The 25636-nt window shown below is 39.1% G+C and overlaps 2 protein-coding genes across 9 annotated transcripts; one reads left to right on the top strand and one right to left on the bottom strand.

The window, feature by feature from the left end:
• Positions 1-384: 384 nt before the first annotated feature.
• Positions 385-5836, top strand: LOC129199277 (survival motor neuron protein-like). 3 transcript variants are annotated; one of them, XM_054809500.1, is made up of 9 exons: positions 385-457; positions 532-603; positions 691-828; positions 1098-1271; positions 1695-1832; positions 2829-2900; positions 3436-3546; positions 4449-4534; positions 5252-5836. In XM_054809500.1, the coding sequence occupies exons 1-8, from the start codon at positions 419-421 to the stop codon at positions 4503-4505; spliced, it is 801 nt and encodes a 266-aa protein (XP_054665475.1). In that variant the 5' UTR covers positions 385-418; the 3' UTR covers positions 4506-4534; positions 5252-5836. The 3 variants fall into 3 exon arrangements, with proteins under 3 accessions (XP_054665475.1, XP_054665476.1, XP_054665474.1); XM_054809501.1 differs by lacking the exon at positions 5252-5836 and having other exon boundaries at positions 691-816; positions 4449-4907; XM_054809499.1 differs by lacking the exon at positions 5252-5836 and having other exon boundaries at positions 4449-4907.
• On the bottom strand, positions 5782-25636 carry NAIP (NLR family apoptosis inhibitory protein). 6 transcript variants are annotated; one of them, XM_054809487.1, is made up of 15 exons: positions 23817-25636; positions 21644-22223; positions 19353-19452; positions 18809-18890; positions 17851-17902; positions 17254-17373; positions 16625-16724; positions 16236-16311; positions 14964-15021; positions 10977-13091; positions 10249-10416; positions 9239-9424; positions 9043-9129; positions 8178-8342; positions 5782-7219 (listed from the first exon to the last, which is right to left on the bottom strand). In XM_054809487.1, the coding sequence occupies exons 2-15, from the start codon at positions 22218-22220 to the stop codon at positions 6855-6857; spliced, it is 4251 nt and encodes a 1416-aa protein (XP_054665462.1). In that variant the 5' UTR covers positions 22221-22223; positions 23817-25636; the 3' UTR covers positions 5782-6854. The 6 variants fall into 6 exon arrangements, with proteins under 6 accessions (XP_054665462.1, XP_054665463.1, XP_054665464.1 ...); XM_054809488.1 differs by having other exon boundaries at positions 9239-9400; XM_054809489.1 differs by lacking the exon at positions 10249-10416 and having other exon boundaries at positions 9239-9400.

The raw sequence follows: 25636 nt of genomic DNA, 5'->3' as shown, positions 1-25636 counted from the left end.
AAATTAAGCAGATATTTTTTGCTTGCTCTTAGTTGGCTTGGGTAGATTCCTGCTCTCAAGTGTGCCAGGCTTCTCTCCAGGTGGGTTTCAGGGTGTGAGTCCAGGACACCGGCCCCTTCAGCCAAGCTCCCTCGGGAAAGGGCCGTGCATCCCCATGGATGGGAATTGTTAAAACTGAAATCAAGCGCTTCGCTAGCGTACTGCGCGGCGTCTCCGGTACGGTATTGCCAGATATGGTAACGGGCACGGCGGAGGGGACGAGCTTACGGCAGAGCTGGTCCTGCCGCGGTAGCGAAGGGCGGACGAGGCCCTGCCGGACGACGCCTGCCTTTACCTCCGAGTGGGCAGGGCCGTGGCGCGCCGGAAGTGACAGCACGGCGCGTGCGCAGAAGGCGGTCGCGCGGGGCCGGGGCGGGCCATGGCGGAGCGGGTGCTGTTTCGGCGTGGGACCGGGCAGGTGGGTGCCGGCCGGGGCGGGGGAGCGGGAGCGGGGCTTTGGAGCAGCGGTAAAGCGGTCTGTGGCCTCCGCAGAGCGACGACTCGGACTTGTGGGACGATACGGCCCTCATCAAGGCGTACGACAAGGCGGTGGCCTCCTTCAAGGTAAGGGGGGCGGCCTGGGCGTAGCTGGGTCCTGGGTTGCGGCCGCTGGATTGCCTTTTATTGTTTTCCTTCTTTTTTTTCCCGCAGAACGTTTTAAAGAATGGAGAGTGTTCAGAGCCTTCGGACAAACAGGAGCACCGCCCGGGGACGAAGAGAAAAAACAATAAAAAGAACAGAAATAGAAAGAAGAGCAGCACAGTACCTTTGAAACAGGTCACCTCACCTGTAAATGCTAGTGATGCTCGTGCTGCATGTTGTCCTTCTCCGTGGTACTCAGAAGTAGCTTTTTCATCACCTTGAGAGTAATGTTCTGGGGCGGGGGGATGATAATCTTGTAAACCTTATTTATAGGTTACATTGAGCAATTTCACTAAATACAGAGGAAGAACTGACTGGGTGGGAGCTGTCTTTCTCATGGGTGGGACAAAAAAGCTGTTTAGAAAAAGGCATCTTTCTCTCTGATCATTGGTGTGCCTCTCTTGCTTCTGTTGCAGTGGAAAGTTGGTGACAGCTGTAATGCAGTTTGGTCTGAGGACGGTAATGTGTACCTAGCAACTATTGTCTCCATCAATCAGAAGAGAGGCACGTGTGTTGTTACTTACACGGGATATGGAAATCAGGAGGAGCAGAACCTGTCTGATCTACTTCCTCCAGCCAGCGATGAAACAGTAAATGGGATGGGAAATTCTGGGGAGGTGAGGGACACTTTTTCATTCTTCCAAAAAGGAAAGAGAAAGGAGGGAACATCAACTTTTTTAGTGTTTCTGCTACCAGCGTGGTGTTCAGAGTGCAAATCAATGCTTGGTTCCATTGTGAATGGGCACAAACTGATGGAATGAAAGCGTCCCCTTACTTCTTGAACTTACCATGGAAGAAAGGGAGGGGACAACCAGAAATTAATGAGTGAAAAATAACATAGCTAAAATGTTGAGGAGATAAGGTTATGAGGTTATAAGATGTTTCCTGAATAGGATTGGGAGGCCTAGAGAGAGTGAAGGATGTGGATGGGGCTTTCGAAGCTTTTTCACACTAAAATTGCTTGTTGTAAATTCCTGTTTAGTGGAGCTTATAAAAATGTCTTGATCTTCCAGAATGAAAATGAGACTCCATATTCAACAGATGAAAGTGAAAAATCTTCCCAGTCACCTCAAAACAAAAACAACTGCTCAAAAGCAAGATCCTCCCCCCAAAACCTACGTTTTCCCACACCACCAGCAGGCCTGGGAAGGGTAAGCTCAGCCTTAACTGAAGTAATTCATATACCACTGTTAAGCGTGTTATTATTATAAGTCTTGAGATGATAGGATGATATTTATCATGTGTCTAGAAACCAAATAACAGCATTTTGAGAATGGATATACAGGTATGCATGTTAGAACCTGTTGATAGGTCATTTTATAATTGGCCACAGCATAGCCCTTTTGCTGTCCTGCTGTCTAGTGAGGAAAGCCTTCGCTCTAACTAATACTTGCTATGCAATTGCCTTGTAACTTAAAAGAGGGATGTTGCTCCCTGGACTGTGATAGTGCTGTTAATGATAGCACTGTTGATGTTTTAAGATTGTACTTTTTCTAGCCAATCGGTATGTTTCATTACACAGGACGTTGAAAACAGCAAAAGTGATGTCATAGAAGCTCTCAGCTGTAGCTTCTCTATTGAACTATGAGGCTTGGAGTATTGGTATACCCCTCAGTTTTCCTGTTTGTAGGAGTCTAAACAGCAGTGCAGTTGAATGCAGTGTTATGTTTTCTAAACATACTGTTTGTGCAAGATTTCTTTTAATCTTTTTTTTTTTCATATCAATAGATTTGTATCTAAGCTCATTTTAAAGACTTTCACAAGCATAATGGAATTTAGTCAGCATGTGCCCCCAGCCACACAGGAACAGAGAAATTACCTGTCTGCTTCTGGGCAATATTAGATACTTTCTTCATGTGAGAGTGCAACGACTGACTTCTATTTAGAAAGAAATCTTAAATGCTTGTATTAACTACAACCCTCTTTCAGCACTGTTTACCTCAGTGACACATGTAATGTAAGTTTTACTGTTCCAGTGATGGAATGCTCCACAGAAGTAGCTACTGTGTGTTGTTATTGCAGTTTCATTAAATTGCTGGGATGTGTTGTCTTTAACATTCGTGAATTGCTTCAAATAATTTTCTTAAATAAAATCCTAATGCCTGAAATTTCTTTTAAATTTGCACTATTCATTTTTTTTAATGCAGCTTGGATCAAAATTCAGGGCATCTCCATCGTTTTTATCTTGCTGGCCTCCACCCTTCCCAGCAGGACCACCGGTAAGTGATAGGAGAATAGGAAGAAAGAGTCAGAGATGAGTACTTACGATTGATCTCAAGTTTTCTAACTGAAAGTGGTCACTGCCTGTGATTTTAGAACACATTACTGTGTTAAGAGTCTGTATTTTCCGGGTATGTGATAACATGCAGTTACAAATACTACAAGAATGTAATGCACAAGGTCTGGTCTGCACTCATTTTTGTGACAGCGAAGCCGTTGGTAAGAACATTAAGAGAAAAATTGTTGGAAGAAACTACACCTTACATTTGATTAATAGCATTTCACTGATGCAGATAACTACTTTCCCCTAGTAAAACTTTCTGTGTACAGTCAAGTTACAGGAATCCTATTTCTCCCAGCCTTTGGAAATGACATGTTTTCAGAAAATATCATCTTGTTTGACTCCTTTTCAGAGAAGGCATTGAGGATATGTTCTTATTTTTCAGTTTTGTATTTTGATCTTTTAGAATTGGTTGCTTTTTAACCTGGGATATACCCTACTGAATCACAGACATTTCCTTTGTGATTTCTTAGTTGATTCCTCCTCCACCACCTATGAGGCCAGACTCTCCTGAGGATGATGAAGCATTGGGGAGCATGTTGATAGCCTGGTACATGAGTGGTTATCACACTGGTTATTACCTGGTAAGTGCCACTTTTGTCTTGAAGTGTCTGTAGTTTTGCTTTTGCGTTGCTGTGGCTGTTTTCAGCAAGAAGCTAGACAGGGAGGCCTGCTTTTTAGGTATCGTATTCTAATTTATGATAGCTAAATTTAAGGGTATTTTGTATTGCATAAGTATTCTTGTCCTCAAGTAGGAGTCACATGAACCAGCATATATATATAGTCAGTGATGTCTGAACACTTTGTTCCGCTGGAGGGGTCCCATTAGGTGCTTTCATAGCCAGTGTTTTGTAGCCATTCTGAAACAACCATTTCTGTCTTTGCAGATGGGTGGAGTAAATCTGAATGTTTATTATTCAATAGTCTTCTATGTATTTTCTTTGAGTATGAGTGGTAGTATCAGATTTAGGATCAGATTTGGCATTTTTGCAGAGACTATTCATCAGTAATTGTTTCAGGTGATTGTGAAGGTCCAGCAGGAGCTCTCAGTATAGTTGTGACATGGAGTATTAATTTCTATTTTCCTTTGTGCACTTATGAAGAAAGAAAATTACAGGAGGAATTAAACTCCTTACAGTGGGGAGGTTGGAAAGAGGGGATTTGGTGCCATAGGGTATCTTCAAAAGACTAGTTTTGGAATTTCTTGCTTCAGATAATATATAATTGTGGATTGCTTTAATTTACTTTTAATTGAACAAGAAATATATATCTGAAATTATTCTGTAGAGCCACTGATTATAAAGACGACATGTAGTTTGCCTTTTGTCTGTTTTAAACTGCCCATTCTGATTTCCCCAAGGAGCTGAAAGCTACTCTTGATTTGTAAAGTACTAAAAAAAATTGTCCTAAAATGTTTTTGTTCTGTGACTAAAGCTTTTATTTCCATGTTAGTAAAAATAAGATTTTACTAAATTGTGTCCTATAGGGTTTAAAACACAGTCGAATGGAAGCAGCACTGGAGAAAGAAATGCATGCAAAATAGCTGAATATCTGTCATTGTTTTGAAGGGTTGTAAGTATCCTAATTTTGTGCTAAATGAAGATACAGAGTGCTTGACAAATTTGTTTGAAACTGCTGTTCATTTTACAAGCTCTCAACAAGTTTTGAATTCTGTGCAAAAACTGTGAGCTTCGGGACTTCCATCTGCTCTTATGTCTCTCTACAAAGACTATTTCTGCTGGTATTAATCCTTTCTTTGCTTAGCAGCTGTGGAATAGTATTTTCTTGACCAGAACGAAGGAAAGTGTTTATTGCTGTGATGAGAGGTTTAACTACAGCATCTCTCTGCACCAGGATTAACAGCGCAGCTTACTTGAACTATTAAGAGTTACCTTATTTGTTTATGGGCTACTTTGAAAATAAAAGGTTGTTAAGAGAAATGCAATTTTTGCGTCTATGTACACATTTTTAGAAGCAACTGCTTCTTTATACAGGTGGGGTAGCAGGATGTGTAGCTAAACTTTGTTTTCAGGACAAGATCAACATTTCAGTTTGACATTGTTGAGCAATTCCGTTCTTGTTACTTCAGCACCTGTGCTTTTATTTGAAATCTTTTGTTCAGAATTCTCCAGTATATTGTTCAGTCCCTTCTAGAACAAAACTATATTCTCTTGGGGACTTGTTTTTCTGATTTTCTGTGACAACATGTAATTTCTGTACAGTTGAGTAATTCTTGTTTGTTTAAAAGCAAAAAGCTCTTGAATACTAATTTTTGCTTCTTTTTTAAAGCCAGGTACAAATCTTTCCTATTGAGAAGTGTGTATCGCTTATGCACTGATGGCTGACAGTGAAGATCACAATTTTATCAAGACAATTAATCTTAACTTTTTCTTAACATTGAGCTGCCCCTGATAACAAACAAATAACTTGAGACTAGTAATTATATGTGCATTGAAAGGAGCTATTTCTTAGAGGCCTCTAGTCAAATGCATTTAGAAAGCACTGCAGCAATAAAATATTTTTTACTTCCCTGAAACAATTTTAAATCTTTTTACAACAAGACATTTAAGTCTTTTAGCCCCACATGATAGATTTAATTTATCTCTCATTTTAACACCTCTTGTATTCCTCACACTTTTTACCTGGATGAGAACAACAGAACTAGCAATTACAGTGTATTCTTTTAGGAGACAGTTATGGCAGTAATATATTCTACAGTGGCCACTGGTAGCAATGGCCTGGAAAATGGCACACCATGATATTAAGAGAGATACCTTATGGGTCTGATTAAAATCCTGAATATGACAGCTGGATGCAGAGAAGCTCATTTTTTGTTTCAAATGCTTGTTAATAAAATTCTACTTTTCAAACTTTGAATTTAGGGACGTGGTTTGTTTTGGCGTGTTTTATCGCTTCTCTATCTGTCTGTTGGATGAGTGGCTGAAATACACCAGGTGGTTTTGCTGTGTGGCCTTTTTCTGAGTACCATTAGTAAAAGCAAATTTAGGAAAAGCAGACTGTGGAAAGGTAGCGGTAAGTACGGACTTAGATTTCAGTGCTTACACTCTTAACTCACGTAGAATAAAGGCTGCAGCCACAAAACTAGACAGTAATTTAGTTTAATGCCAGTGTGTTGCTTTTTCAGAGAAACTAGCCAAATACAGGCCCAAACTTTGCTGTGTTCAGTTCCTTTTCCTACTATGGTTGAGTGTAAGAAAATCAGTTTTCCCACAAATAATTGAGCAAAAAGAGAAAGACATAATCTTAACTTCCCTAAGCCACTTTGAAGGCTTTTTCTTAATTTTCTAGCTGAAGTAAATTAAGATTGCTTGCAGTGATGTAAAGCTTCAAAATCAGCTGTGCTGCAGCTCTTCATTGCTAAAGAGACACAACTGCCACCTGCCTCAATCAGCTAGTCCAGTGTTAGTATCTGGCGTTATGTTACAAAAAGTGGTCTTTATTGGTTTTTAACACTAGTAAAATCTAGCATCCAGTATTATTTTTAGTGCAGTCCTGACCATAAAGGGTTTTAGGATTTTTATTTCATAAGTTATTCATGTAATTGATTTCATTGCAAGCAAAACAACTGAATAGAAATAATATATTTTAAATAGGCTTTAAGCAAAATTTTACGTTTTTCTTTGGAAGAAATCACTTTGGTACAATCTATAACCATATTTGCAAAGCAAGTCAGGTATTAGAGTTACATTAATCCTGTCTTCTACTCCTTGATCCATTTACATTAACCTAACCCTGCTGTGGAAGAGACCGGCATGTTTCATCCTGGTAAAAATTTTACAATATAAATTCATGTGCAATGCAGGTGTATAATTCGTAATAAAAGAAGGAGGAGAAAAAAAAACCCCAAAACTACTAACGCTCTCAAACTTTTCTAGTCTTGAAAGTTTGGTGAAAGTGGCAAGACCCATTGCCAAGATAATTTTAAACTCCTAGACTGGGGATGCTGCTCCTTCATGATATCAAACATTTTAAGGTCCTCTGCGTCAAGGAGCCAACCGAACATTACTATTGTCACAAGACCAGGCAGTCGAGAAACACACTGGACAAAAGCCGTCACTGTTGATGCACTGGCTTTGATCTGATGTGTGAACATACGGCTAATGTTCAGCTCTTTTAAAGCAGGCATGTTATTAAGTGTTCTAAAGAAGTTTCTCCAACCAGTTTCTGTAACATCATGATTTACTGACAAATAGAGATTTTCAAGCTTCTGGAAACCGCCACGGTTTGCAACCTTTGCTGCAAAAATAAACAGACATCAGTAAGGATTTAAAGATGATCCAAACCCACGTGAAACACTAATGAAAATACAGTGAAGCCGAGGTATTGTACATTAAAAATAAAAGTTGTCACTATGAAGTTGAAAAAAGTAGAACTTTCAGCTCAACTCATTTACGCATTTTAATACTTCAGACTGAGGAGACTGATAAAATAGAGGCTACTTTTAACAGGCACATTAATGCCTAGTAGAGTAATATACCAGTGTGTTTATGAGTGTTAGAATACCACTTCTGCAGAGCAAAGCAAATACAACGCCAGCCTATGCAACCACTTGTGGTCAGACACCAGATCAGCTTTGCGCAGATGCAGGATACTGAGTTTAACAATCTCCTCCATGCCCGTGCGCCATCACATCTCTGGAGTCTTGCCTTACGGTCAGCCTACTTACAAGATGGGACTCGTCATCAAATCACTATATACTAAAATGTATGTAAAAAATAAAGGGAGATGATATGATGCTTGGCATTTGCTTACAAAAGAAGACATCTTCCCTAGTCTATATACGAGATGGTAGTTTTAAGACTATACTAAATAAGTATTAAATTCAATAAATATTTTGGTAATACACAGTTTTAACAGCGAGGGGATATAAGCTAATATAACTAGCAACAAAGTTATGAAGCTCTATTTTAAGTCAGTCTTTTTTATCACTGATTATTTTTCTTGTCATTTACATTGTTTTGTAGAAGACAAGGGGAACTGAGGCATTTCAAAAGTATATGAGCAGTCTGAATACTCTTTGATAAGCAAGAAATATTTTGGTCTGTGTATAGAACAAACAGGAAGAAATGATACCCATTAAAAATTACAAATAATTTGCAATTGTATACAAACAGAAGGTTAATTGATCCTGAAGCAGTATCTTCTCTACTCAGAAAGGTTATTTCATGTTTGAAGTTCTCTCCTTTAAACTCACCTATTTCTAATAGGCCATCATCATCCAGACATAGGATAAATGAGAAGCATCTGAGGTGCAGCAGGTGTAGACACTGCTGCACAATCAGTTTGGCTGCAGACTTTATTCCCTTTCCTGCAGGAAGGATGAGCTCCTCCAGGTTAAGAACACCACCTAAACTGTGTGCTGCAGAGAGAAGACCACCATTCCTGTTAAGATTAAACAAGTGTACTTTTCCTAAATCTTGTAATGCCAATGAGTGACAGCAGCAGAGCTGAGTAAAAAAACACATTTAAATTTAGATTCTGGGCAATAGGTTACTGTCAGCTTTCTTTTCTCAGGTTCACCTCTGCCATTGTTGTGAACATCACTTCACTCTAACTCCATAGTTTGAAAAGGTCATCAACAGAAAAGGCAGAACTACTTCTCCAGAAAGGGTCTAAGAGGTCTCATGAGTCCTCTACAGATAAAAGGAATCTTCCATGTTGCCAAACTCAAGGGACCCACAGGAAAGAAAAATAAATTAAGGTAATCCTCCCTTCCCAAAATGCAAGCCTTTTCAACCTTTCCCTGTTTCCTATAGACATGGCTTTTGCAGGAGGACCATCTTGGCTTTCAGGGGTGCCGAACACCTCTGGTTCCATAGTTTAGGACAGCCATCCATCTCACTGGGCTCATCCCTTTCAGAAGGATGTGAATGCATGCCCTTCATCAAACTGCTTTGTGAGACCTGATCTAACATTCTAGCTCTAGACACTCTCCTGTATCTCAGATGGCATTTAAGCTGTTCAAGTTATTTCTTAAGATCTCCAAAAGAACCTGAAACAAAATAATTCTGTTTAAACGCAACAAATGCAATCAGCCAAAAGGAAAGATAGGTACAAACCAAAGATTTCACAAGCTTCCTTGTCATCAAAATACTGGCTTCCAAGACCCAACACTTTGAGAGAGACAAAATTGGGCAGAGCAGCAGCTAGGCAGAAAGAAAAAAAAATACACATTGTCATTCTTGGAACTTAAAATTAGTAGTTTCTCTCAACTATTAAGTTTTTAAAAGTTTTCTGTATTAAAAAAATTCCTACCTAAAGAAAGCAAATCTTGATCTCTCAAAAATGACCCAGTTAACTTGATTTCTGTTAATTTTTTGCATGAAGAAATTGCTGTCAGAAGGGATTCAGAATCAAAGTAGCTGGAGCAGTCCAGGTGAAAAACAGAGAGGTCTTGGAAGCTCTTAATAAATTCAACTACAAAATAAAAGTATTGCAACACTGGAGAGTCATTGTGTAAAAAATCAAGAAGGTTCTGCTAGCTCCACCTGTGAACTTTACTGTAGAGGGAAGCATCTTCTATCACAACAAAAGCAAGTGAGACACATAAAAAGCTGAATCATGATGGATCATTCTGGCCTTAAAACGCAAGCAAGTTTTGCTATAGATTCATATCTGGTTTCTTTCACATGTGAAAAATATTCTAGTTTTTCAACATCTAGCGGGACAGAAACTCCTTAAACACCTTTCTGCTAAAGTCATTAATTTTAGGTACATTGTACAACCCTATCCGACAGTATATTGAGGGTGCAGCTCACTGAATGTTGGTTTGCACTGTATGTTTATATTGAAGTACAGCTGGATAGTCATCATCATAGTGTAGAAAAAATTGGTTATCTAAGGGCCCTGGACTGAAAAGTGAGCTTCTTCCTGGAGTAAGGCAGCTAAAACCAGAAGTCAGACCCGCTCATTGATGTGTCAGAGCAGCTCTGCACATGATCTGGACTCAGGTGCCAATTGTGCTCCCTTCTCTTCTTCCTCCCAGCGGACTGTGAGTGGTGAGAAGGGAAAATACTCACTCCAGGAAAGCACAGTCCTGCTTGTTTCTCCATACTAACTTATAGAGATCAATAGCTAACGCACCGAAAGGTTCAGTTCCATTTTTTAGTTGGGGTGGTAAACTCAAGGTAGAAGCTGTAGGGCAGAAGCAATGGGAAGGCAACTCAGAGATGCTACATGCCCGTTAAAGGAGAAATTAAAACTGCTAGTCAGTATTAACAAGTTCCAGTGGAATACAGTACCTAAAGTTTTAAAGTGCACCTTACCCAGCCTAGAGCAGTTTTCAAGCTTCATTCTGCTCATCAACAATTTCTTCATGTTACAGAGATTTTTGAAGCCATCAGGTATTCTATCAAATACATTGCAGTTCTCACACTGACTCACTGACAGTTCCTCCAGGCAGATGAATTTGTCCAAATTTGAAAAAAGTAGTTCTGTGATGAAGCCAGACAAACATACAAAGAAACTGAGTTGATCTGCTTGATCCCTCTGTTCTGACAATTTGCCAAGGCTTTTGTAGCTGAACTTCACTATTTCACATCCTAACATCCTTGGCTTCCATTCTCTTGACTGCTGCTTCCTATCCTCCTTGTACCACTGCCCTTCCCTGCCAACCCATCCTTCATTGAGGCTTCTGTTGCGTGCAGCCTGAGCATATGCCTGGCAGGACCCTATAAATACACCTGCACTGCCCAATATCCTTCTATTTTGAAAAGCCAGCACAGACCCACCCAGATGAAGTGCAGTTCTGCCTCTGTAGTGACATACACCTCTTAGATCAAAAACCAGTATTGAGGTCATAGTCTGAAATTAGTGGCCAGGGTGGAAATCTGTTAATGCAGAATGGCTGCCTATCCCTGGAAATGCACATGGTAGAAGACAGCTTTATTATTCATGGATATGGAGCTATTCAGTTGTCAGGTACCAAGAGGAGAGGAAGAAGGCGGCAACTAGGGAGAAAATTTACATTCTGCCAAAATTCAGTACGCTGTACCTGGTATTTCTTTTTCATCTACCTCAAGACATTCCACAAAAGACATCGACAGAAGTAATTCTTGCTCTGTTGTGCTCAAGTTAAGATGATGTAGACTACATTTTTTAAAATGCTCCTTGTATTGTTCAATAGCAGGTCGGATAACCTCTATGAATCCAGGACTGTTACTCAACCGAAGTTCAATATAATCCGAAATGGAAAACAGTGCCATCAAATTTCTGAGGTCAGCTTCCTGAAAGGAACTGATGTTCGTGAATGTACATTTTAAAAGTGGCATCTTCCTTGTTGTAAGTAGGAAAGGACACGTGATGGAGTCTGGTAGGTGTCTTTGTATCAGAGAAAAAAATCTATTAATGTTTTTTTCTTTGATTTTTTGTGCCATGTCTTTAAAAAGTGTAAATGCAGGAGCGTAATCCCGGTCAATTGTTGGCAGCTCCAGTGAAGAATAGCAAGTGATTATCTCAGATATATTAAATGCTTGTTTGTGTTCACTTCCTTGTACTGCAACCTGAAAACTACTGGGTAGAGACAGTGATTCTGGGTAATCCTGAAAAAACCTCAAGTTAGGTTTTTGTGATAGTAAAAATGAACTTAACAAAATATCTTTGCCTCTTAGGAACTGAAGAATGATTGGGGCACACACAGAGACGGTATTAGTGCTGTAAACTACAGAAGTAGCAAAGTCCAGTAAATACTGAATGAAAACTGGAAGAAGCAGTTTTGGATCAATAAAACTTAACTGGTCAATTAAACACATTCTTATTGGCAGGTCTGAATGGTGCTGCAGATGTTCATCATTTTCTGACTGGCTTTCCAATGAATGCTTGCAGTCAATCAATTTAAATAAATAGGATATAATTTGGGGGACTGCTTTGGAAGAAAAGCTGCAAGCGTAAACCAATAAAAAATTATAGCGCCCAGCAACTTTTCTAAATGTATTGATTTGCTGCAAGTACTGCAGCCCTTGCTCCAGTTTCTCTTTTTCATCAGAAACCAGGAGCTCGCTCAGTCTTCTCCCTGCAAGAAACTCCTGGAATAAGGGGTGAAAGAATTTATAAACTGGATGAAGCCTTTGGGCAGTAAATTTGCTCAGTAAACCCAGCCTAACAGCTTCATCTCCATCAACGCCTGCTTCAGACAGATCATACTCAGTGAACTCAAAGGATGGCTTAAAAAGACCGGTTAAGGCAAGCTCACCACATGAGGAAAACATAGCCAGTACATGTTCTGTTTCTTCACTGTGTTTTAGTAAGTGATAGAGCAGATAGGCTTTAAAAATAGCCTTATCACTGATTATGTCACCCTTTGGGTGCTGTACCCAATACGCAGCAAGAGACACCATGAAAAGTGGTGTTGTTATAATGGTCTGCATAGACTTTTTAAACTGCAGCTGAAAGAGAAGCTGCTCCACAAGGTCGATATTGCAGGAGAACAATTTCTTCAGTATATACAGAGTGCTGGACAGAGGGAACTCTCTGATGCTTAAAGTGGTGGCTGCATACTTGCGAATTTCTCTCATCCTGTTAGTACGGACAGCAACAACCAAGCAATGCTGGTAGAGATGGTTCTTTTGTATAAGTTCCTCTACAGCTTGAGGCACTGAATTCATCTCACTGTAGTCATCCAAAAGAAATAAGACCTGGTTTTTCAGTGGCTGAATTACATCTCTTAGAGTAGTTTCTGTTAGTGGTCCCATAAATCCTACTGGTTGATTGCATATAATATCAGCCATGCTCTGATCTGATCTTGCATAAGTCAGGGAGAGATAAAATACAAACTTAAACCTGCTCAGAATGGGGCAGCAGCCTGAGGCCCAAAGAAGAGCTATTTTCCTGAGCAATGCTGTTTTTCCACTTCCTGCTTCACCTTCCAGCACAATGGTGGAGTTAAGGTTCACAAGGATTTCATGAAGAAAGAGCTGCTGTATTGGTTGATCATTAATATCCTTTGAGACAACTGATAGGTCCCCATAGAGTAATTTCAAATCAATAGCCAAATGGTTTGAGTTCCCAAAGGAAAACAATTTGCTGAAGCTGTTATCGTTGTAAGCCTTTGTAAGTTGTTTGGTCAAGTTCTTTGCTTCTTGAGGACACTGATTTTCAACAACTGTCATGTCTGCAAAAAGGATGACATTAAATAATAAAACCTCATGAACAGTTGATTCTGTACACAAAAGTCAGATATAGTCAGCTGTCCGTTAAATTGGAGTAATAAGAACCTGAGATTTTCTAGATCATGGAAAAAACTGGTATCACTTCTTCTGGATAAACCAAGTTCCCACAATTTCTCTTCATCCTGCTCAGTTGACTTTGCACCCATCTTGTTTAATGTGGGGTTAGTTTGTGTGTAGCAAATATTCAAGTGATAAACTTGAGCTAGAAAGCTCTGCTGGACCTGACCTAGCTCTGTGCAGACACACACTGGTATCCCAGTGCAATGATCCCTAGCCTTCCATGGCCTAGAAAGAATAATTAGCTTAGATGCAGCACTGTGTAAATAGACAACTGAATTGCCAGCCCCACAAGCAGGCTCAGACACATTCAGTTGGCACCATGCAGACAATATAGTGTTAAACCTGACCTAAACATCCTTTCTGGGCTCACATTAGCTTCCTACAGAGCTGTTGAGTCCCTAAACCACACACCAAGCTGTTGCTCTGCCAGGGTTTCTGAGTTCTGGTACAGCGCATCAATTCTGGATAGAGGCAGCTATGTTGTCTATGCCCATAGTACAGTTTATCCACAAAATAGATAATCCGCCCCAAAATAAATGTGTGGGAGCTGTACTTTGGTATTTCCAAACAGCTGAAATAAGGTAAATGTACTTTTACATCAATGTAATTATACAAATATGCAGTATATGTATTGCCAAAAAGCCCCACAGTACTCTGTTATACCAAATGAAGCAGTACCATTTTATTCTTTGCATATTCAACAAAAGCGCAATGAACCCCAGAAACGCTCACTGGTCCTTCCTGCACCTGACTAAGAGATGACACCAGAGAGCTGCTTTTCTGAAGAATTTCAGACAATATAGGGTATATTTATGCCATAGCCTGGAGAACTAGGACTTCCTACCAGAAACAGCCACAGTCCCTTTCAGTACAATGGAGATGTACATGGTGAATACAAAGAATGAGCAAGCATCTTCATTAATAAACTGGCAACTGTGACTTTTATTGTTCCCTTCACCATTTCAGTACCATGAGGTTTAAAAGTATTACTATGCTTTCTGAGTTCTAAAATGTGCTTCTAGTGCCTTCAAAAATTACAGAATGGCTCCATCTGATACATATATTCCAATAATTTTGGCATTTCTGGGAGGTAGTAATAGCCGGCTTTGGATTAACATAAGGCTGTGAAAGAAAGCATCTGGGCAGTGCCGCTACAGCAAATTTACTTTTGAGTTTATCAGCTCTGTGCTTGCACATCAATACTGTTCTGCAGCAACGCAGTGTGAACTCATTGTGTATGAACTCTTCCCTCAGAAATCCACACACATGAATCAACAAAACCACTCCCTTGAAATGGCCTTAGCATTCGAAAAAAGGAAGGATCAGAAGCAAAAGATAGTGGAAGGTTATTCCAACTTACTTTCTTTTGTATCTAAAAGCATGTACATATAATATGTTGTATGCAGCTGATACACATTTGCAATTTTCCAAAACAGGAATGAAAAAAAATCATACCATATTGTTACAAATTATTTTAGTTTGCTTATATGCCTCATCTGCACAGAGGTGACTTTTGCCCGCTAAAGGGTTGGTTTATATTTATAGATTACAAAAGCAAGTAGTAGCTGACAGATTCTCTACTATTTGTTGTCCCTATATATGGACAATCCATAAATCCTAACTCATTCCTTACTTCAGTGAAAATTTTATCTTACTAAGTAAGGGCCAAATCCAGAAAACCATTAACAATCCTCTCAAACTAAAATGTAAATTCAACACCGCCATCCTTGCAAGTGAGGCTGCACAGTACTTACCAGCTCCTACAGAACATAGGGTTGCTTTCTCTTCAAGATGTGCTTTACACTGAGTTTGCTAGAACAAAAATAAATCCAGTTATACTCCCTTAAATATTTATTATTTAGTTCAAACTGAGTTGCTTAGGTGCCAGCAAGCACCAACAGCTACAAGGGCAATTTACAACAGATGCAGTACTAGCTCTGTATTTTTCAACACTAGCAATATTCTTTTACTCCTCCCAGAAGCAGGACCTCAGCCATATGCCTCATTATATTTCTCTCTCTCTCTCTCCCTGTAAGCTTCTTCCATCCCAGAGTTTTGATGCCTGTCTGCTAAGGACATGAAGCCCAGCTCTGGTATGACACAGATGCATAACCTTGATGCAGACATCCGAGAGAAAGCCGTGAGACAGTCTGCAGAACTGCAGGGAAGATACCACTGCAGGCAGAGGGAGAGACAGGGTGGCTGATGGCCTGAGGACTCTGTCATGTGCCTGCCCAGCAGAGACTCTTCGTTTGCCTGAGTGGGGCAGTGAGCTTGCTAATGCTTAGCCTCAGAGCTCATAACATGCCATCTGTCTTTAGCATGAGTTAGCCAATAAAGAATTGCTTTGTACTTCCCAGTTATGTATGTCCTCATCGAACAAACCGATCCAAGAGAGGAGCTGTGAGATCTCCCACGATAACACATGCTACACAAAACCCCTCCACCAGCCTCTCTGCAGTCCCTCAAATTTGGACTCAGCTTTCCCCCTACCACCAGCCTCTGCAGTGGCCCCTCGACAGCCCTGCAGTTCCCGTGGCTGTGGCCAGCACCCCGAACTGGGGTACTTTGCTACAGACAGAGCAGCCCGGGGGCCCAGGGGCTGTTGTGCACAATACAATTTGCCAGCAAAGGATGATTGCTGTTAATTACTGAAAAGCTGATTGCCAGTAGCTGCCCTGAAGAGACAACTCAAGTCAGTGCCTGCAGGCAGGCAGCCACTATTTGGGGATACGTGTTTGAACACCACAGGTACCTGAGCCACGGGGCTCAGAAACACCCTCACAGAGGCAGAGGGGAGCTGCCGCTGCCTGCACTACGCCGATGCAGGTCACGTTCCCCTACATATTCAGCTACCTTTGAAATGCGGTGCATTCGAAAGGCTGGCTGGTATGAAGAACTGCAATAAGCTGCCGTTGCTGCTCGTTCTGCACACACATGCGCAGAGGCTCCCTCTAACCGTCATTTAAAATTGCAAAGCATGAATATTGTTTCACTAACAGCAAATAGTGCAGACTAGGCCAAACCTGTACAGACGGTAATGTCGATGGGCTTTCTGGTTGCTCTTCCAGTGACTTTCCAAGTACTTCCAAGCAGTTGGAACTAGAATGATGTTTTCAGAAGACAGAGCAGTTAGTGCAATGCGTTGCTTCAATTACTTACATTTGGCAGAATGATGAACTATTTCACAAACATTCTTTTTTTAAAAAAAAACTTTTACTGAATTTCTATATTTAAACATTAATAGAAAAAACCCCAACAGTTTTCACAGAGGCACAATGCCCTATAAAGTCAAGAAACATATAGTTATTTATATATATTTAAAGTAGTATTAAAAAAAAAAAAAAAACAGCAAAAGTGTATGGCAACTTTTATCACACAGCAGGAAATTGTCTTAAGATACTCAGTCACTCACTCAGGGAACCATTTTGCATGTTCTTTCATTGGATCTTCACCTTTTTCCCATTCCTTTAAGCAACCTGCACAGTTGAAGCACTGTACCTTATCACCTTCTCCTGCAAGCAAGAAATTACACACCTCAAAAATGGTCATGTACGTGATTTTTTTTTTTTCCTTACTAACATGCCAGTAGCATAAAAACTGCAACAATACACTTGTTTCATGAGTTTACTTCGGTGACTTCTATCTGTTACTGGAATTACATGCTTTTAAAATCATGAATAATAAAAATTAAATCAAGGAAAATCACAGAATTGAGAGATGTGCCATTATTGTCCTTTTAGTAACACCAGACAAATGAATATACAAATGCCCAGATAAATGCTTTCTCTTTTCTAAAAACATATCCGCCTTGCAACTCTTCGCTCTGGCTTTCACCTCAGACAGGTCATTCCATTTTGATTCACTTGCTCCAGCTTTTGCAAAAGCCATTCTGATTTTGCAGCTGCAGTACTCTACTTACTGAAAGCTAAAGCAAGATTTTAATTAGGTACCAGGATTATCTCGAACCACTGTTCCACCTGCATTGGAAAGTGGACCTTTTACTTGTCCTGTGTTTATATAGCTAACAAACTTGGTTCAAACCTGTATAGAAAAACCCGGCTTTAGCAAGAGCAGTGGCTTCAACATGGGCTTCTGCTGGCCAAGTTTTAAAAGAGTCCAGTCGAACGCCTTCATCCTCAAAGATGTTCAAGATGAGATCACCTTTGCAACCAAAGATATTTGATTTGTTAGGAAAGCTTTAACCTGCCAGCAGATTCTCCAAAGCAGGAACAGAACTAGGTTGCAAATATCTCAGGCTTACAACAAAGCAAAAACACAACTGCAGAACTGTATCTTCCAGACATTATAAATGTGTATTCTGGATTTATAGTACAGATTAAAATCTCATTTTTTCTTTCAAAGCCTTCAGGTTTCTTTTATTTTTCACCTCTTTCTTACACAGGCAGATACAAGTGAGATATATCTACCTAAGCAGCATGTTTTATATTTAGATTCTATAAAGAACAAACAGAAATACAGAACAAATAATCTTTCACACATGTAATCTTGCTTCAATAAGAAACAACAAACAAAGCAACAGTCTGGAGCAGCTTTCATTGTTAATGGCGATGTACAATAAAAATATGAAGGCATTATTTTCTAATGAAAAGCTAACAGTCAGTATACTCTATTTTTTACCTGTTGCAGTAGATAAATTCTCCTTCATAAAGGAAGCTGTGAAATGCCTCCCCTAAGCAGAAAATTAAAAATTAATACTTATTTCTATTATGCATTCTATTTTAATTTCACTCTTCAGCTAAATGAGAGAAATAATCATCATGTATTAACAGGGCTAGTACTAAGTATCAACATTTTAATGCTTTCAGTTTGAGAGAGAATTTTCTGAAACAGAACTGACTAATGACAGGTTACTATTAATGAGAAGAAATGGCTCTCCTCAGACTTTAAAGAAAGAGAGATAGCACTGATGCTCTTAAGATATCTGAGATGGTGTTTTCCAAGCAATACTTGCAGTCCTGTTATCTTACATCAGCTAATGGTTTTAGCTTCCAGAAGTTTTGAGATTTTTGAGGCACAGGGGTTTTAATCATGAGAGTTCTCACATACATTATATTTTTTTTCTGGTGAAAGCAAGTCCCCCAAACAAAGATAAAGGCATACAAGACGAGCTGACAGGGTAGAATTCACCTAACCTGACTCCAGCCATGCAGAAGTGCTTAGTTTAGCATATTAATCTGCTTAGTTTAGCATATTAATCTGCAACAATCTTCCTAATAATATATATGTATAAGTGCCATGAGGAGTTAATTCATCTGTCTGCCTTCAAGTAGGATAAATGCCAATTAGAGGTATGTTGCTTTTCATCAGTGGAATTCCTAGGTACTGCCTAGGCAAGCAGCTTGGACGTACGCATCAAAATAAACTTACATAAAAACAAATTCTGCCTAGAGTCCATAGTGTTAATCACATATGCAATTATATACAGCTTTTGGGTTGTTGGGGGTTTTATTTTTTTTAGGAGTGAGAGGATGGAAATCAGGGTCAAGGCCTAATTTGCCTGTCTTCAAGTCCCAGATAATGCCTCCTTGAGGTGTATTCCATGATAACGGAAGATTGAAATAGATTACAAGATTACCACCACTCCAACAAATCCACCGTAGGTTTCAATGTACTTTTTAATTTCCTCACTTGATTTCTTACTTTGAAGGAATTCACACCTATTAAAAAAGCCCAAAACATTATTCCTAAGCATTTATTCCAACTAATATTCTGCAAGCAGTGTTTCAGTTAAGAAGTGCATACTCAGGATTTTTCACAACAGAAACAAAGGCAAAATTTTTGTTGCAATTAACGTTGCTCATGCAACATAGTGACTGAGAATAATCAGCTAGCTTTTTCCCAATGAAAAGCCCATGGGAGATCTCTAGAAAGTATGTAAAACAATAAAACAATATATACAGAATAATTATAAAGTTAGGGATAGCAAAATTATAGTGTTCAGTTCTCAGAAATAAAGATCTGCTGATATCAATTGTCTGAATATAACAACTTTGAAGACAAAAATGTGGGATTTTTTGTTTGCTTTCCAGCTGAAGATAAAAATATATATATATATATATCAAAGCAAATCAACCTTTTTGTACATATAAAAATATTTCTAGGACAGTCAGCCAACTTACTCAGGAAACCATTTAGCATGTTCTCTCCAAGGATCATCACCATCTTCCCAATTTCCCAGACATCCACCACAAGTGAAACACTGCACTGTATCTTTCTTGCCTGCATGTAAAGGGTTACAGATCTCAGAGATAATCACACATTTGTGTGTTTTACTTGCTCACACTCTAGCCACATGAGCATGAGTATACCAGTGTATATCATTGATCCAAAATTTGTAGCTAAGGGAAGCCTTTTTCTTAGATTACAGCAACTGAAATGAAAAAAGTTTACAAAACCGCTTAGATTTCCATTTTATTTCAGTTGGGTCAGTCTGGGTCTAAACTTGGTGCAGATCCAAGAGTGAAAATATAAGGTAGATCTTTCCATCCAAATAAAACTCCAGAGATATCTGAGAAATTGTACAGGCTTGATAAATAAACTTGTCTTTTCTGGTTGTTTGTTTGCTTTTGGGTTTTTGTTGTTCTTTGGGTTTTTTTAAATTTTGCATTCTAGCTAGTCAGTTTATTTGTAGAAGTTCAGTAAATGAATAATTCTAGAAACCAATGGACTAAGAAGGGAGAACTAGAATTTCTGTCCCTAAGTTACCATATTGATAGTCAGCATAAACGTGGAAGACAGACTGGTCAGTCAAATGCTGTAATGCCAGTATATAAAATATTCAGGGAAAACTGAGTAAACAGTGCTAGAAGGAAATGGAATATCAGATCTTAATGATATCTTAGAACAAAATTGAACTAACCAACAAAGAGCAAAGATTTTCTACAGACTGGAATTTCAGTTCTCTATTGCAATAATACTGTTCTTGGTCCGTATTACCAGCCAACCAACCAGTACAACAAAACTGAGTAATGTAATACTCAAAGAAATGAGAGAGACACTGGGCAAGAAATAGAATTGTACCCAGTGACTCCAGTTATCCCCCAAGTGGATGGCACAGATACCACCCTGAGATGCAAAGTAGAGAGGACTTTTTTTTTTTTTTTAAAGAGGCCATCAGGCATAATCTCATGGGGCAGCTGGTTAGCAAATCTACAAGGCAATGTGACTTGCTATTGAGAAATGCACTGGGAACAGCTCCAAGTCTCATAGTGGAAGTGTCCCTGTGTAACCATGACTGTAATTTACTTAGATGCAACATCCCCCCCCAGAAACAGGGAACCTACTAAGGCTTGTGTTAAACTTCAGCAACAGGAACTGTGTAAAGCTAAGGAAGCTGAAATGTCTGACTAAATAAAACCAACCAACCAAAAAAACCAAAAGAGAACACCTACCCCCTCATGCTCCCCCCCACCCCCAAACTCTCTTACAGGCATTTGAGAGTTTCCTGAAATATGTTTTACTGGAAGTGCAACACCAGTATGTGCTATTTATTAGAAAAGACTTATGAAAGGTTATGGGAAATTAGTATCACTGCTAGGAAAGAAAAAAGAAAATCAGATTACAAGAATTAAGAAGGTATCATTCAAAAAGCTGAAGCTTTTAACAAAGAAAATAGAAGGCTCAAAAACTCTGGCAGATGAAGTGTGAAAATAAAATCAGGCAGGCTAGGAAAAAAAAGTCCAAGAGTAACAAGCTAAAGCAATCAAAACCTTCTTCCAGATAGTAGGAACAAAAAGCCATTGAAAAGAGCTGGTAGAGCCAACTGCTAACCAGGCTGTAAAAGAACCATTCAAAGGGGGAAATGCAATTGCAGAGGACTTGAAGTGACGTGCTCTGCAATATTTGAATTCATGTTCACTGTAGAAGAATTCAGGGAGATTCCCATTGTCTAAACCAGGGGGGCCATACAGCAGAAGGTGGATCCAAAATCTAAGTAATTACGCAATAGGTTATGGCTGAGTGGGGAAAACATAATGCCAATCTTTAAAAAGCACTCTGCACCTTTGGGGGAGAGGAAAAGACATCAGATCTCTAAGCCTGGCATCGGTTACAGACAAATAAGCAGTAAAAAGTACAATTATGCCACTGTACACACCCATGATTAATCCACATCTTAAACAGTGCATGTGATTGAGATCACCCCAACTCAAAAAAATAGTGTATTAGAACAGGAAAAGGTGCAGAGAGCAGCAAAAAGGATAAACAAAAATGTGGAACACCTTCTGCATAAGGAACTGTTGAGGTGCCTGTGCTCTTCAGCCTGGGAAAGCAAGCATTGATGGGGGATACAATACATTACAAAATGATGAGTGGCATGCAAAAAAAATCATACCCATTCAACTATTGTAACTAAAGTCACACCATTTTATAAACCAAACCAGAAATCTCTCCAAACATTGCTTCTAATTACCTGTAAAGAAAAACCCAGCTCTGGCAAGCAAGTTAGGCTTTGTTCCTCTGGCATAAAATGGCCACCTGTCAAAGGACTGCAGCCTCGCGTCCTCCCCACTGTACCTGTAGGCGTGCTCTGCTGACTTCTCCAGCTTCTGAACACGTATGTCGTACTTTGAAATATTACCCACCTCTTTGCCCAGGACAAATTCACAAGTAGGACGAAATTTCTTGTGCTGTTCATATGGGGTACATCTAACCTTTGTGGTAAATAAAACTAATCCACAGCAAAAACACTGCACACTGGATTTAACAAGCGTGTGATAAAACCCAGCAGCTGCCATTTCTGTCAAAGACCATGATGAATGAGATGTATAGGACAAGAAGGACTTTAATCTGTTGTGTTCATTTCTCATGGTAGGGTTGTAACTGTTCTGCAGCTGTTCACGGAATTCTTGGAATTCTGCCTCCATGTCTTTGGCAAACTTGTGAAAATCAAAGGCTGCATGCGGGAAAAGAGCTTGCATTGCAGAAGGATTCAGCTCATGTATTTCATTGTCACTTGTCTCCACTGTAGGGTCCTCTTTGGCAGACATTTTCTAAAAAAACAAGGAAGACTACCAAATTATATTACCCGTATCTGTTAGATAATATTTAGTCATCATCTCTGTTACCTTAATAACATGGTTTCTACAGCTTATAAACACTTGATTTCACCTTACTATTAAGAGATAAGGTAACTAGAGAGTTTATATAAGCAAGACTATTATAAATCTGAGTTGCCAAATTGAGATTTCTGCAAACTGTGATTGACCACAATGACAACACAATTATCCTGAAGCATTTACAACCAAAATAGAGGGAAAGAAGAGACATAAACAGGTGACATTTGAGTGAGATGACACAGATCAGTGGCAGATCCTAAGAGCTTCATCTTGTAGCTTGAAAACCCAGAATGGCCTTGGTAAACCAACATGCCTCTATTATCTCAATTCTTCCATCTCAAAGCCACGACTGAATGTTGCTAGCACGCTTTGAATTTCTCCTTAAATGAGGAAAAAAACTGAGGTGGCAAAACATACAATGCCAAATGGAAGATGGCAGAAAGTGAGAAGTAGGAAAAAAAAAGTATCAAAAAAAGCAATTGTTTTATTGTAGAATTTTAAAATTTCAGCTCTTTTCAATATAGGTAGTGACTAGCAGGAATTGCATAAAAAGGAACTGAGATTTCATCATCTCAAAACAAAATTAATTTGGCAATAAACTTCATTGCCAAACTCATACCGTCAATACTTCCCTAATAAAGTCATTTTATTAAATGTTAGGTATTTACACTAGGTTTCTCAAATTAGATTGTCTTGTAGAAGTAATAACGTTTTGTTGTTATTAGTACTGTGGTAAGACAACCATAGGAAATATTTTGCTATGTGATGGTTCAGAATGCAGCAAACATGTCTACAGTTCAACTCCATATGGTTAAATTCTGCTCCCACACGTCTCCAAACAGCTTTGCTTTATTTCCTCAAGTAATTGAAGGATCTTAAGAGATTCACAACATTTAGCAAACAAATTAATCCTTAAGAAAAATATTCTGAATCCAGGATCTCCAATCTGTTGTTTTTACTCTTTTACACTGGTTATAAAAATCTCATTCTCCTCTTGTAGGAAAATGTGTGCTAAACAATTTAAGTGCTTTCAAATCCCAAGGCAAATAGTGCTGCAAATGTTGTAAAAGTCTTCAAGTTCTATTACATTTTGAAAAACTATTTTCATGAATTGCACTATGGGTACATTTCTTTTTCCTAAATATGAAGATGTGATTCTTATTCAAACATGACGACTTTTACAACAGAATTCATCTACTCTCATTTCTTCAGCTAGGAGCCTGCACAATCCAGTAATGCTTCAAAGTTAGTACTTTATGGCATTTTTTTTTCATCCATAAGCTAAATCACAATCTAGAATTAAAACTGTTTCTCATATTGCATGAGCTAGACCAGGATACCATGTAAGTTCTTCCGGAGTTGTGGTTGTTACACAAAAGTAAAACCAGACATTTCTTTTACTCATATTTTAATTAATGTATTTTCAGCATTTCCAGTATTGGAAATTAGTTACAACCGTTAATACAGATGGTAACTTTTATTCCTGTAAGGAAAATATAAAGTGGACAGTAAAGCAAAGGCACTCACCTTTCTGAAATCCCCTTCACTCCACACGACAGTGAGCTGTAGTCTCACTGTGCCTTTCAGCCTCAAACCTCTTGCCACAATTGTGTCCTCAACCCCACCACAGCATGTTTTTGCTTTTTTGCCTCTTCCCTCAACCCTTTATGTTCACACTGTATTATGCAACATCTTCAGGAAGTGTAAGCATTTCTCACAGGCCTGCTAATAACGTCACTGATTGACTAATCTTCTGGCAGATCTCGTAAATGAAAATACAAGAACGAGAATTAAGCAGGTTGTAGCTGCTCACTAGCAAAGGAGACTCGAGATCCAGTGAATCCTAGTCAGATTACAGATGAAGGAAGCATTTGCTCCATACTGCTTTAAATAGAAAGGCCACAGCTGAAATTCTTTATACATCAGGGAAATGTTGCCCTGAAAGCAATTTTTCAGGACCTAGTTTGCACACCCAATGAGAAGGGTGGAAAAGTACAAGCCAAATTATTATTCAGACCACCAGCAGATTATGGAGTATATGGCCACAACCTCTACACAGCTTCTACTTCCAAGTATGTTATTTTGGTATCTAGCAAAAGAAAAAGCTAGAAGAGTTTTAAAGTGGTTTTTTTTTTCCATTACGAAACGCTGATTGTGAAAATGAAAATATTATCAGAAAACATATACCTAAGACCCAGATTCTTAGGGCATTCCTTTGGCTTGGAATGGTCTACTAGACCACACCAAAATCCATAAACATGTCCTTTTTCTACTAGTTTTTAGGACACCCTTACTGTAACAGACACTGCAATCACCTGACAGCACAAAGGGTTTATAGGGATTGTTTGACCCAGCACAAAACGAAACACAGATGCTGAAACAGTCATTTTTCCACCAACACAGTAGAATTACTGCATTCTAGTCAACCTGCAGGCATAAATAGCAGGAAAAGCACAGGACCTATGCTAACAATTGAGAATTTGCATATTTAAAGTACTTGAAATGAAAACTGCCTGTGAAAACGGAAAAGTAGCATGTACTGTTTGTATGTGGCGAGCATGAAAAGCAGGGAAGTAACTTAAGTTTGCTTTTTTTGTTTGTTTGCACTTTTAAGATTCAGTGGTAGGTTAGATTATTGCTGACCCTAATCTGACAGATGAATCACAATGTTAAAAATAAAGTCAGATACATCAGTGACTCGAGTTACTCTGGATGTATTACAAATGTCACAAGATGACTTTAGAAAACCAGATGTGATGTACTACTTTATACACTGTGCCATCACAACCTCCACTTACTGAGGTATAGCATGGAACATTCTCACAAGTTCAAATCGTACAGACACTGTAAAGTGGCAGAGTGTCTTGCATTTGTCTCAGTTTCCATTCTTCCATGTTCAGATAACAACACATGCTTCCCCTTCTCCCCCCACCTTACTGTCTGTTGCTTTGGGGGTTTAGCCAAGGAGAGAAGATGACTTGCAGTTCTGGCAATTCAATCAAAATAGCATCACTGTCTTCCATACTTTGACCATCAAACAACAGTTTGTATAAACTCAGGTCTTACACCTTTGCAAATTCATTGCCTTTCAGTAACCTTACACTCCTACAAGAAAACGAAACTTAAACCACACAACTACAGACACGCCAGTAATAGAATTCAATTAGTTATAAATTGTACCATTAAAACCTAAAATGTGTTTTCAGCACATTTAGAACAGCTGTATTTGAGCTGCCTTACTGAAGGCCAAGGTGAATACCCACAATGCTCGAAATTAATATTTGAAATGTCCCCCAATTAATTGCTCAAAACCATCTTTGTTAAATTCTTAAAAAAAAAAAATTTTG

The sequence above is a fragment of the Grus americana genome, chromosome Z (assembly GCF_028858705.1).
Source record: "Grus americana isolate bGruAme1 chromosome Z, bGruAme1.mat, whole genome shotgun sequence".
NCBI lineage: Eukaryota > Metazoa > Chordata > Aves > Gruiformes > Gruidae > Grus > Grus americana.
The sequence above is the reverse complement of the archived record's forward strand: the minus strand, read 5'-3'. Positions and strand labels throughout refer to the sequence as shown.

Excerpts from the sequence above, each read along its gene's own strand:
- LOC129199277 (XM_054809500.1), top strand. The coding sequence starts at position 419 with ATGGCGGAGCGGGTGCTGTTTCGGCGTGGGACCGGGCAG. Across the intron at positions 458-531 it reads TTCGGCGTGGGACCGGGCAG|AGCGACGACTCGGACTTGTG; the intron begins GTGGGTGCCGGC and ends TGGCCTCCGCAG. Across the intron at positions 604-690 it reads AGGCGGTGGCCTCCTTCAAG|AACGTTTTAAAGAATGGAGA; the intron begins GTAAGGGGGGCG and ends TTTTTCCCGCAG.
- NAIP (XM_054809487.1), bottom strand. The coding sequence starts at position 22,220 with ATGTCTGCCAAAGAGGACCCTACAGTGGAGACAAGTGACAATGAAATA. Across the intron at positions 17,374-17,850 it reads GAATTTATCTACTGCAACAG|GTGATCTCATCTTGAACATC; the intron begins GTAAAAAATAGA and ends TTGGTTGCAAAG. Across the intron at positions 10,417-10,976 it reads AGATGAAAAAGAAATACCAG|AACTACTTTTTTCAAATTTG; the intron begins GTACAGCGTACT and ends GCTTCATCACAG.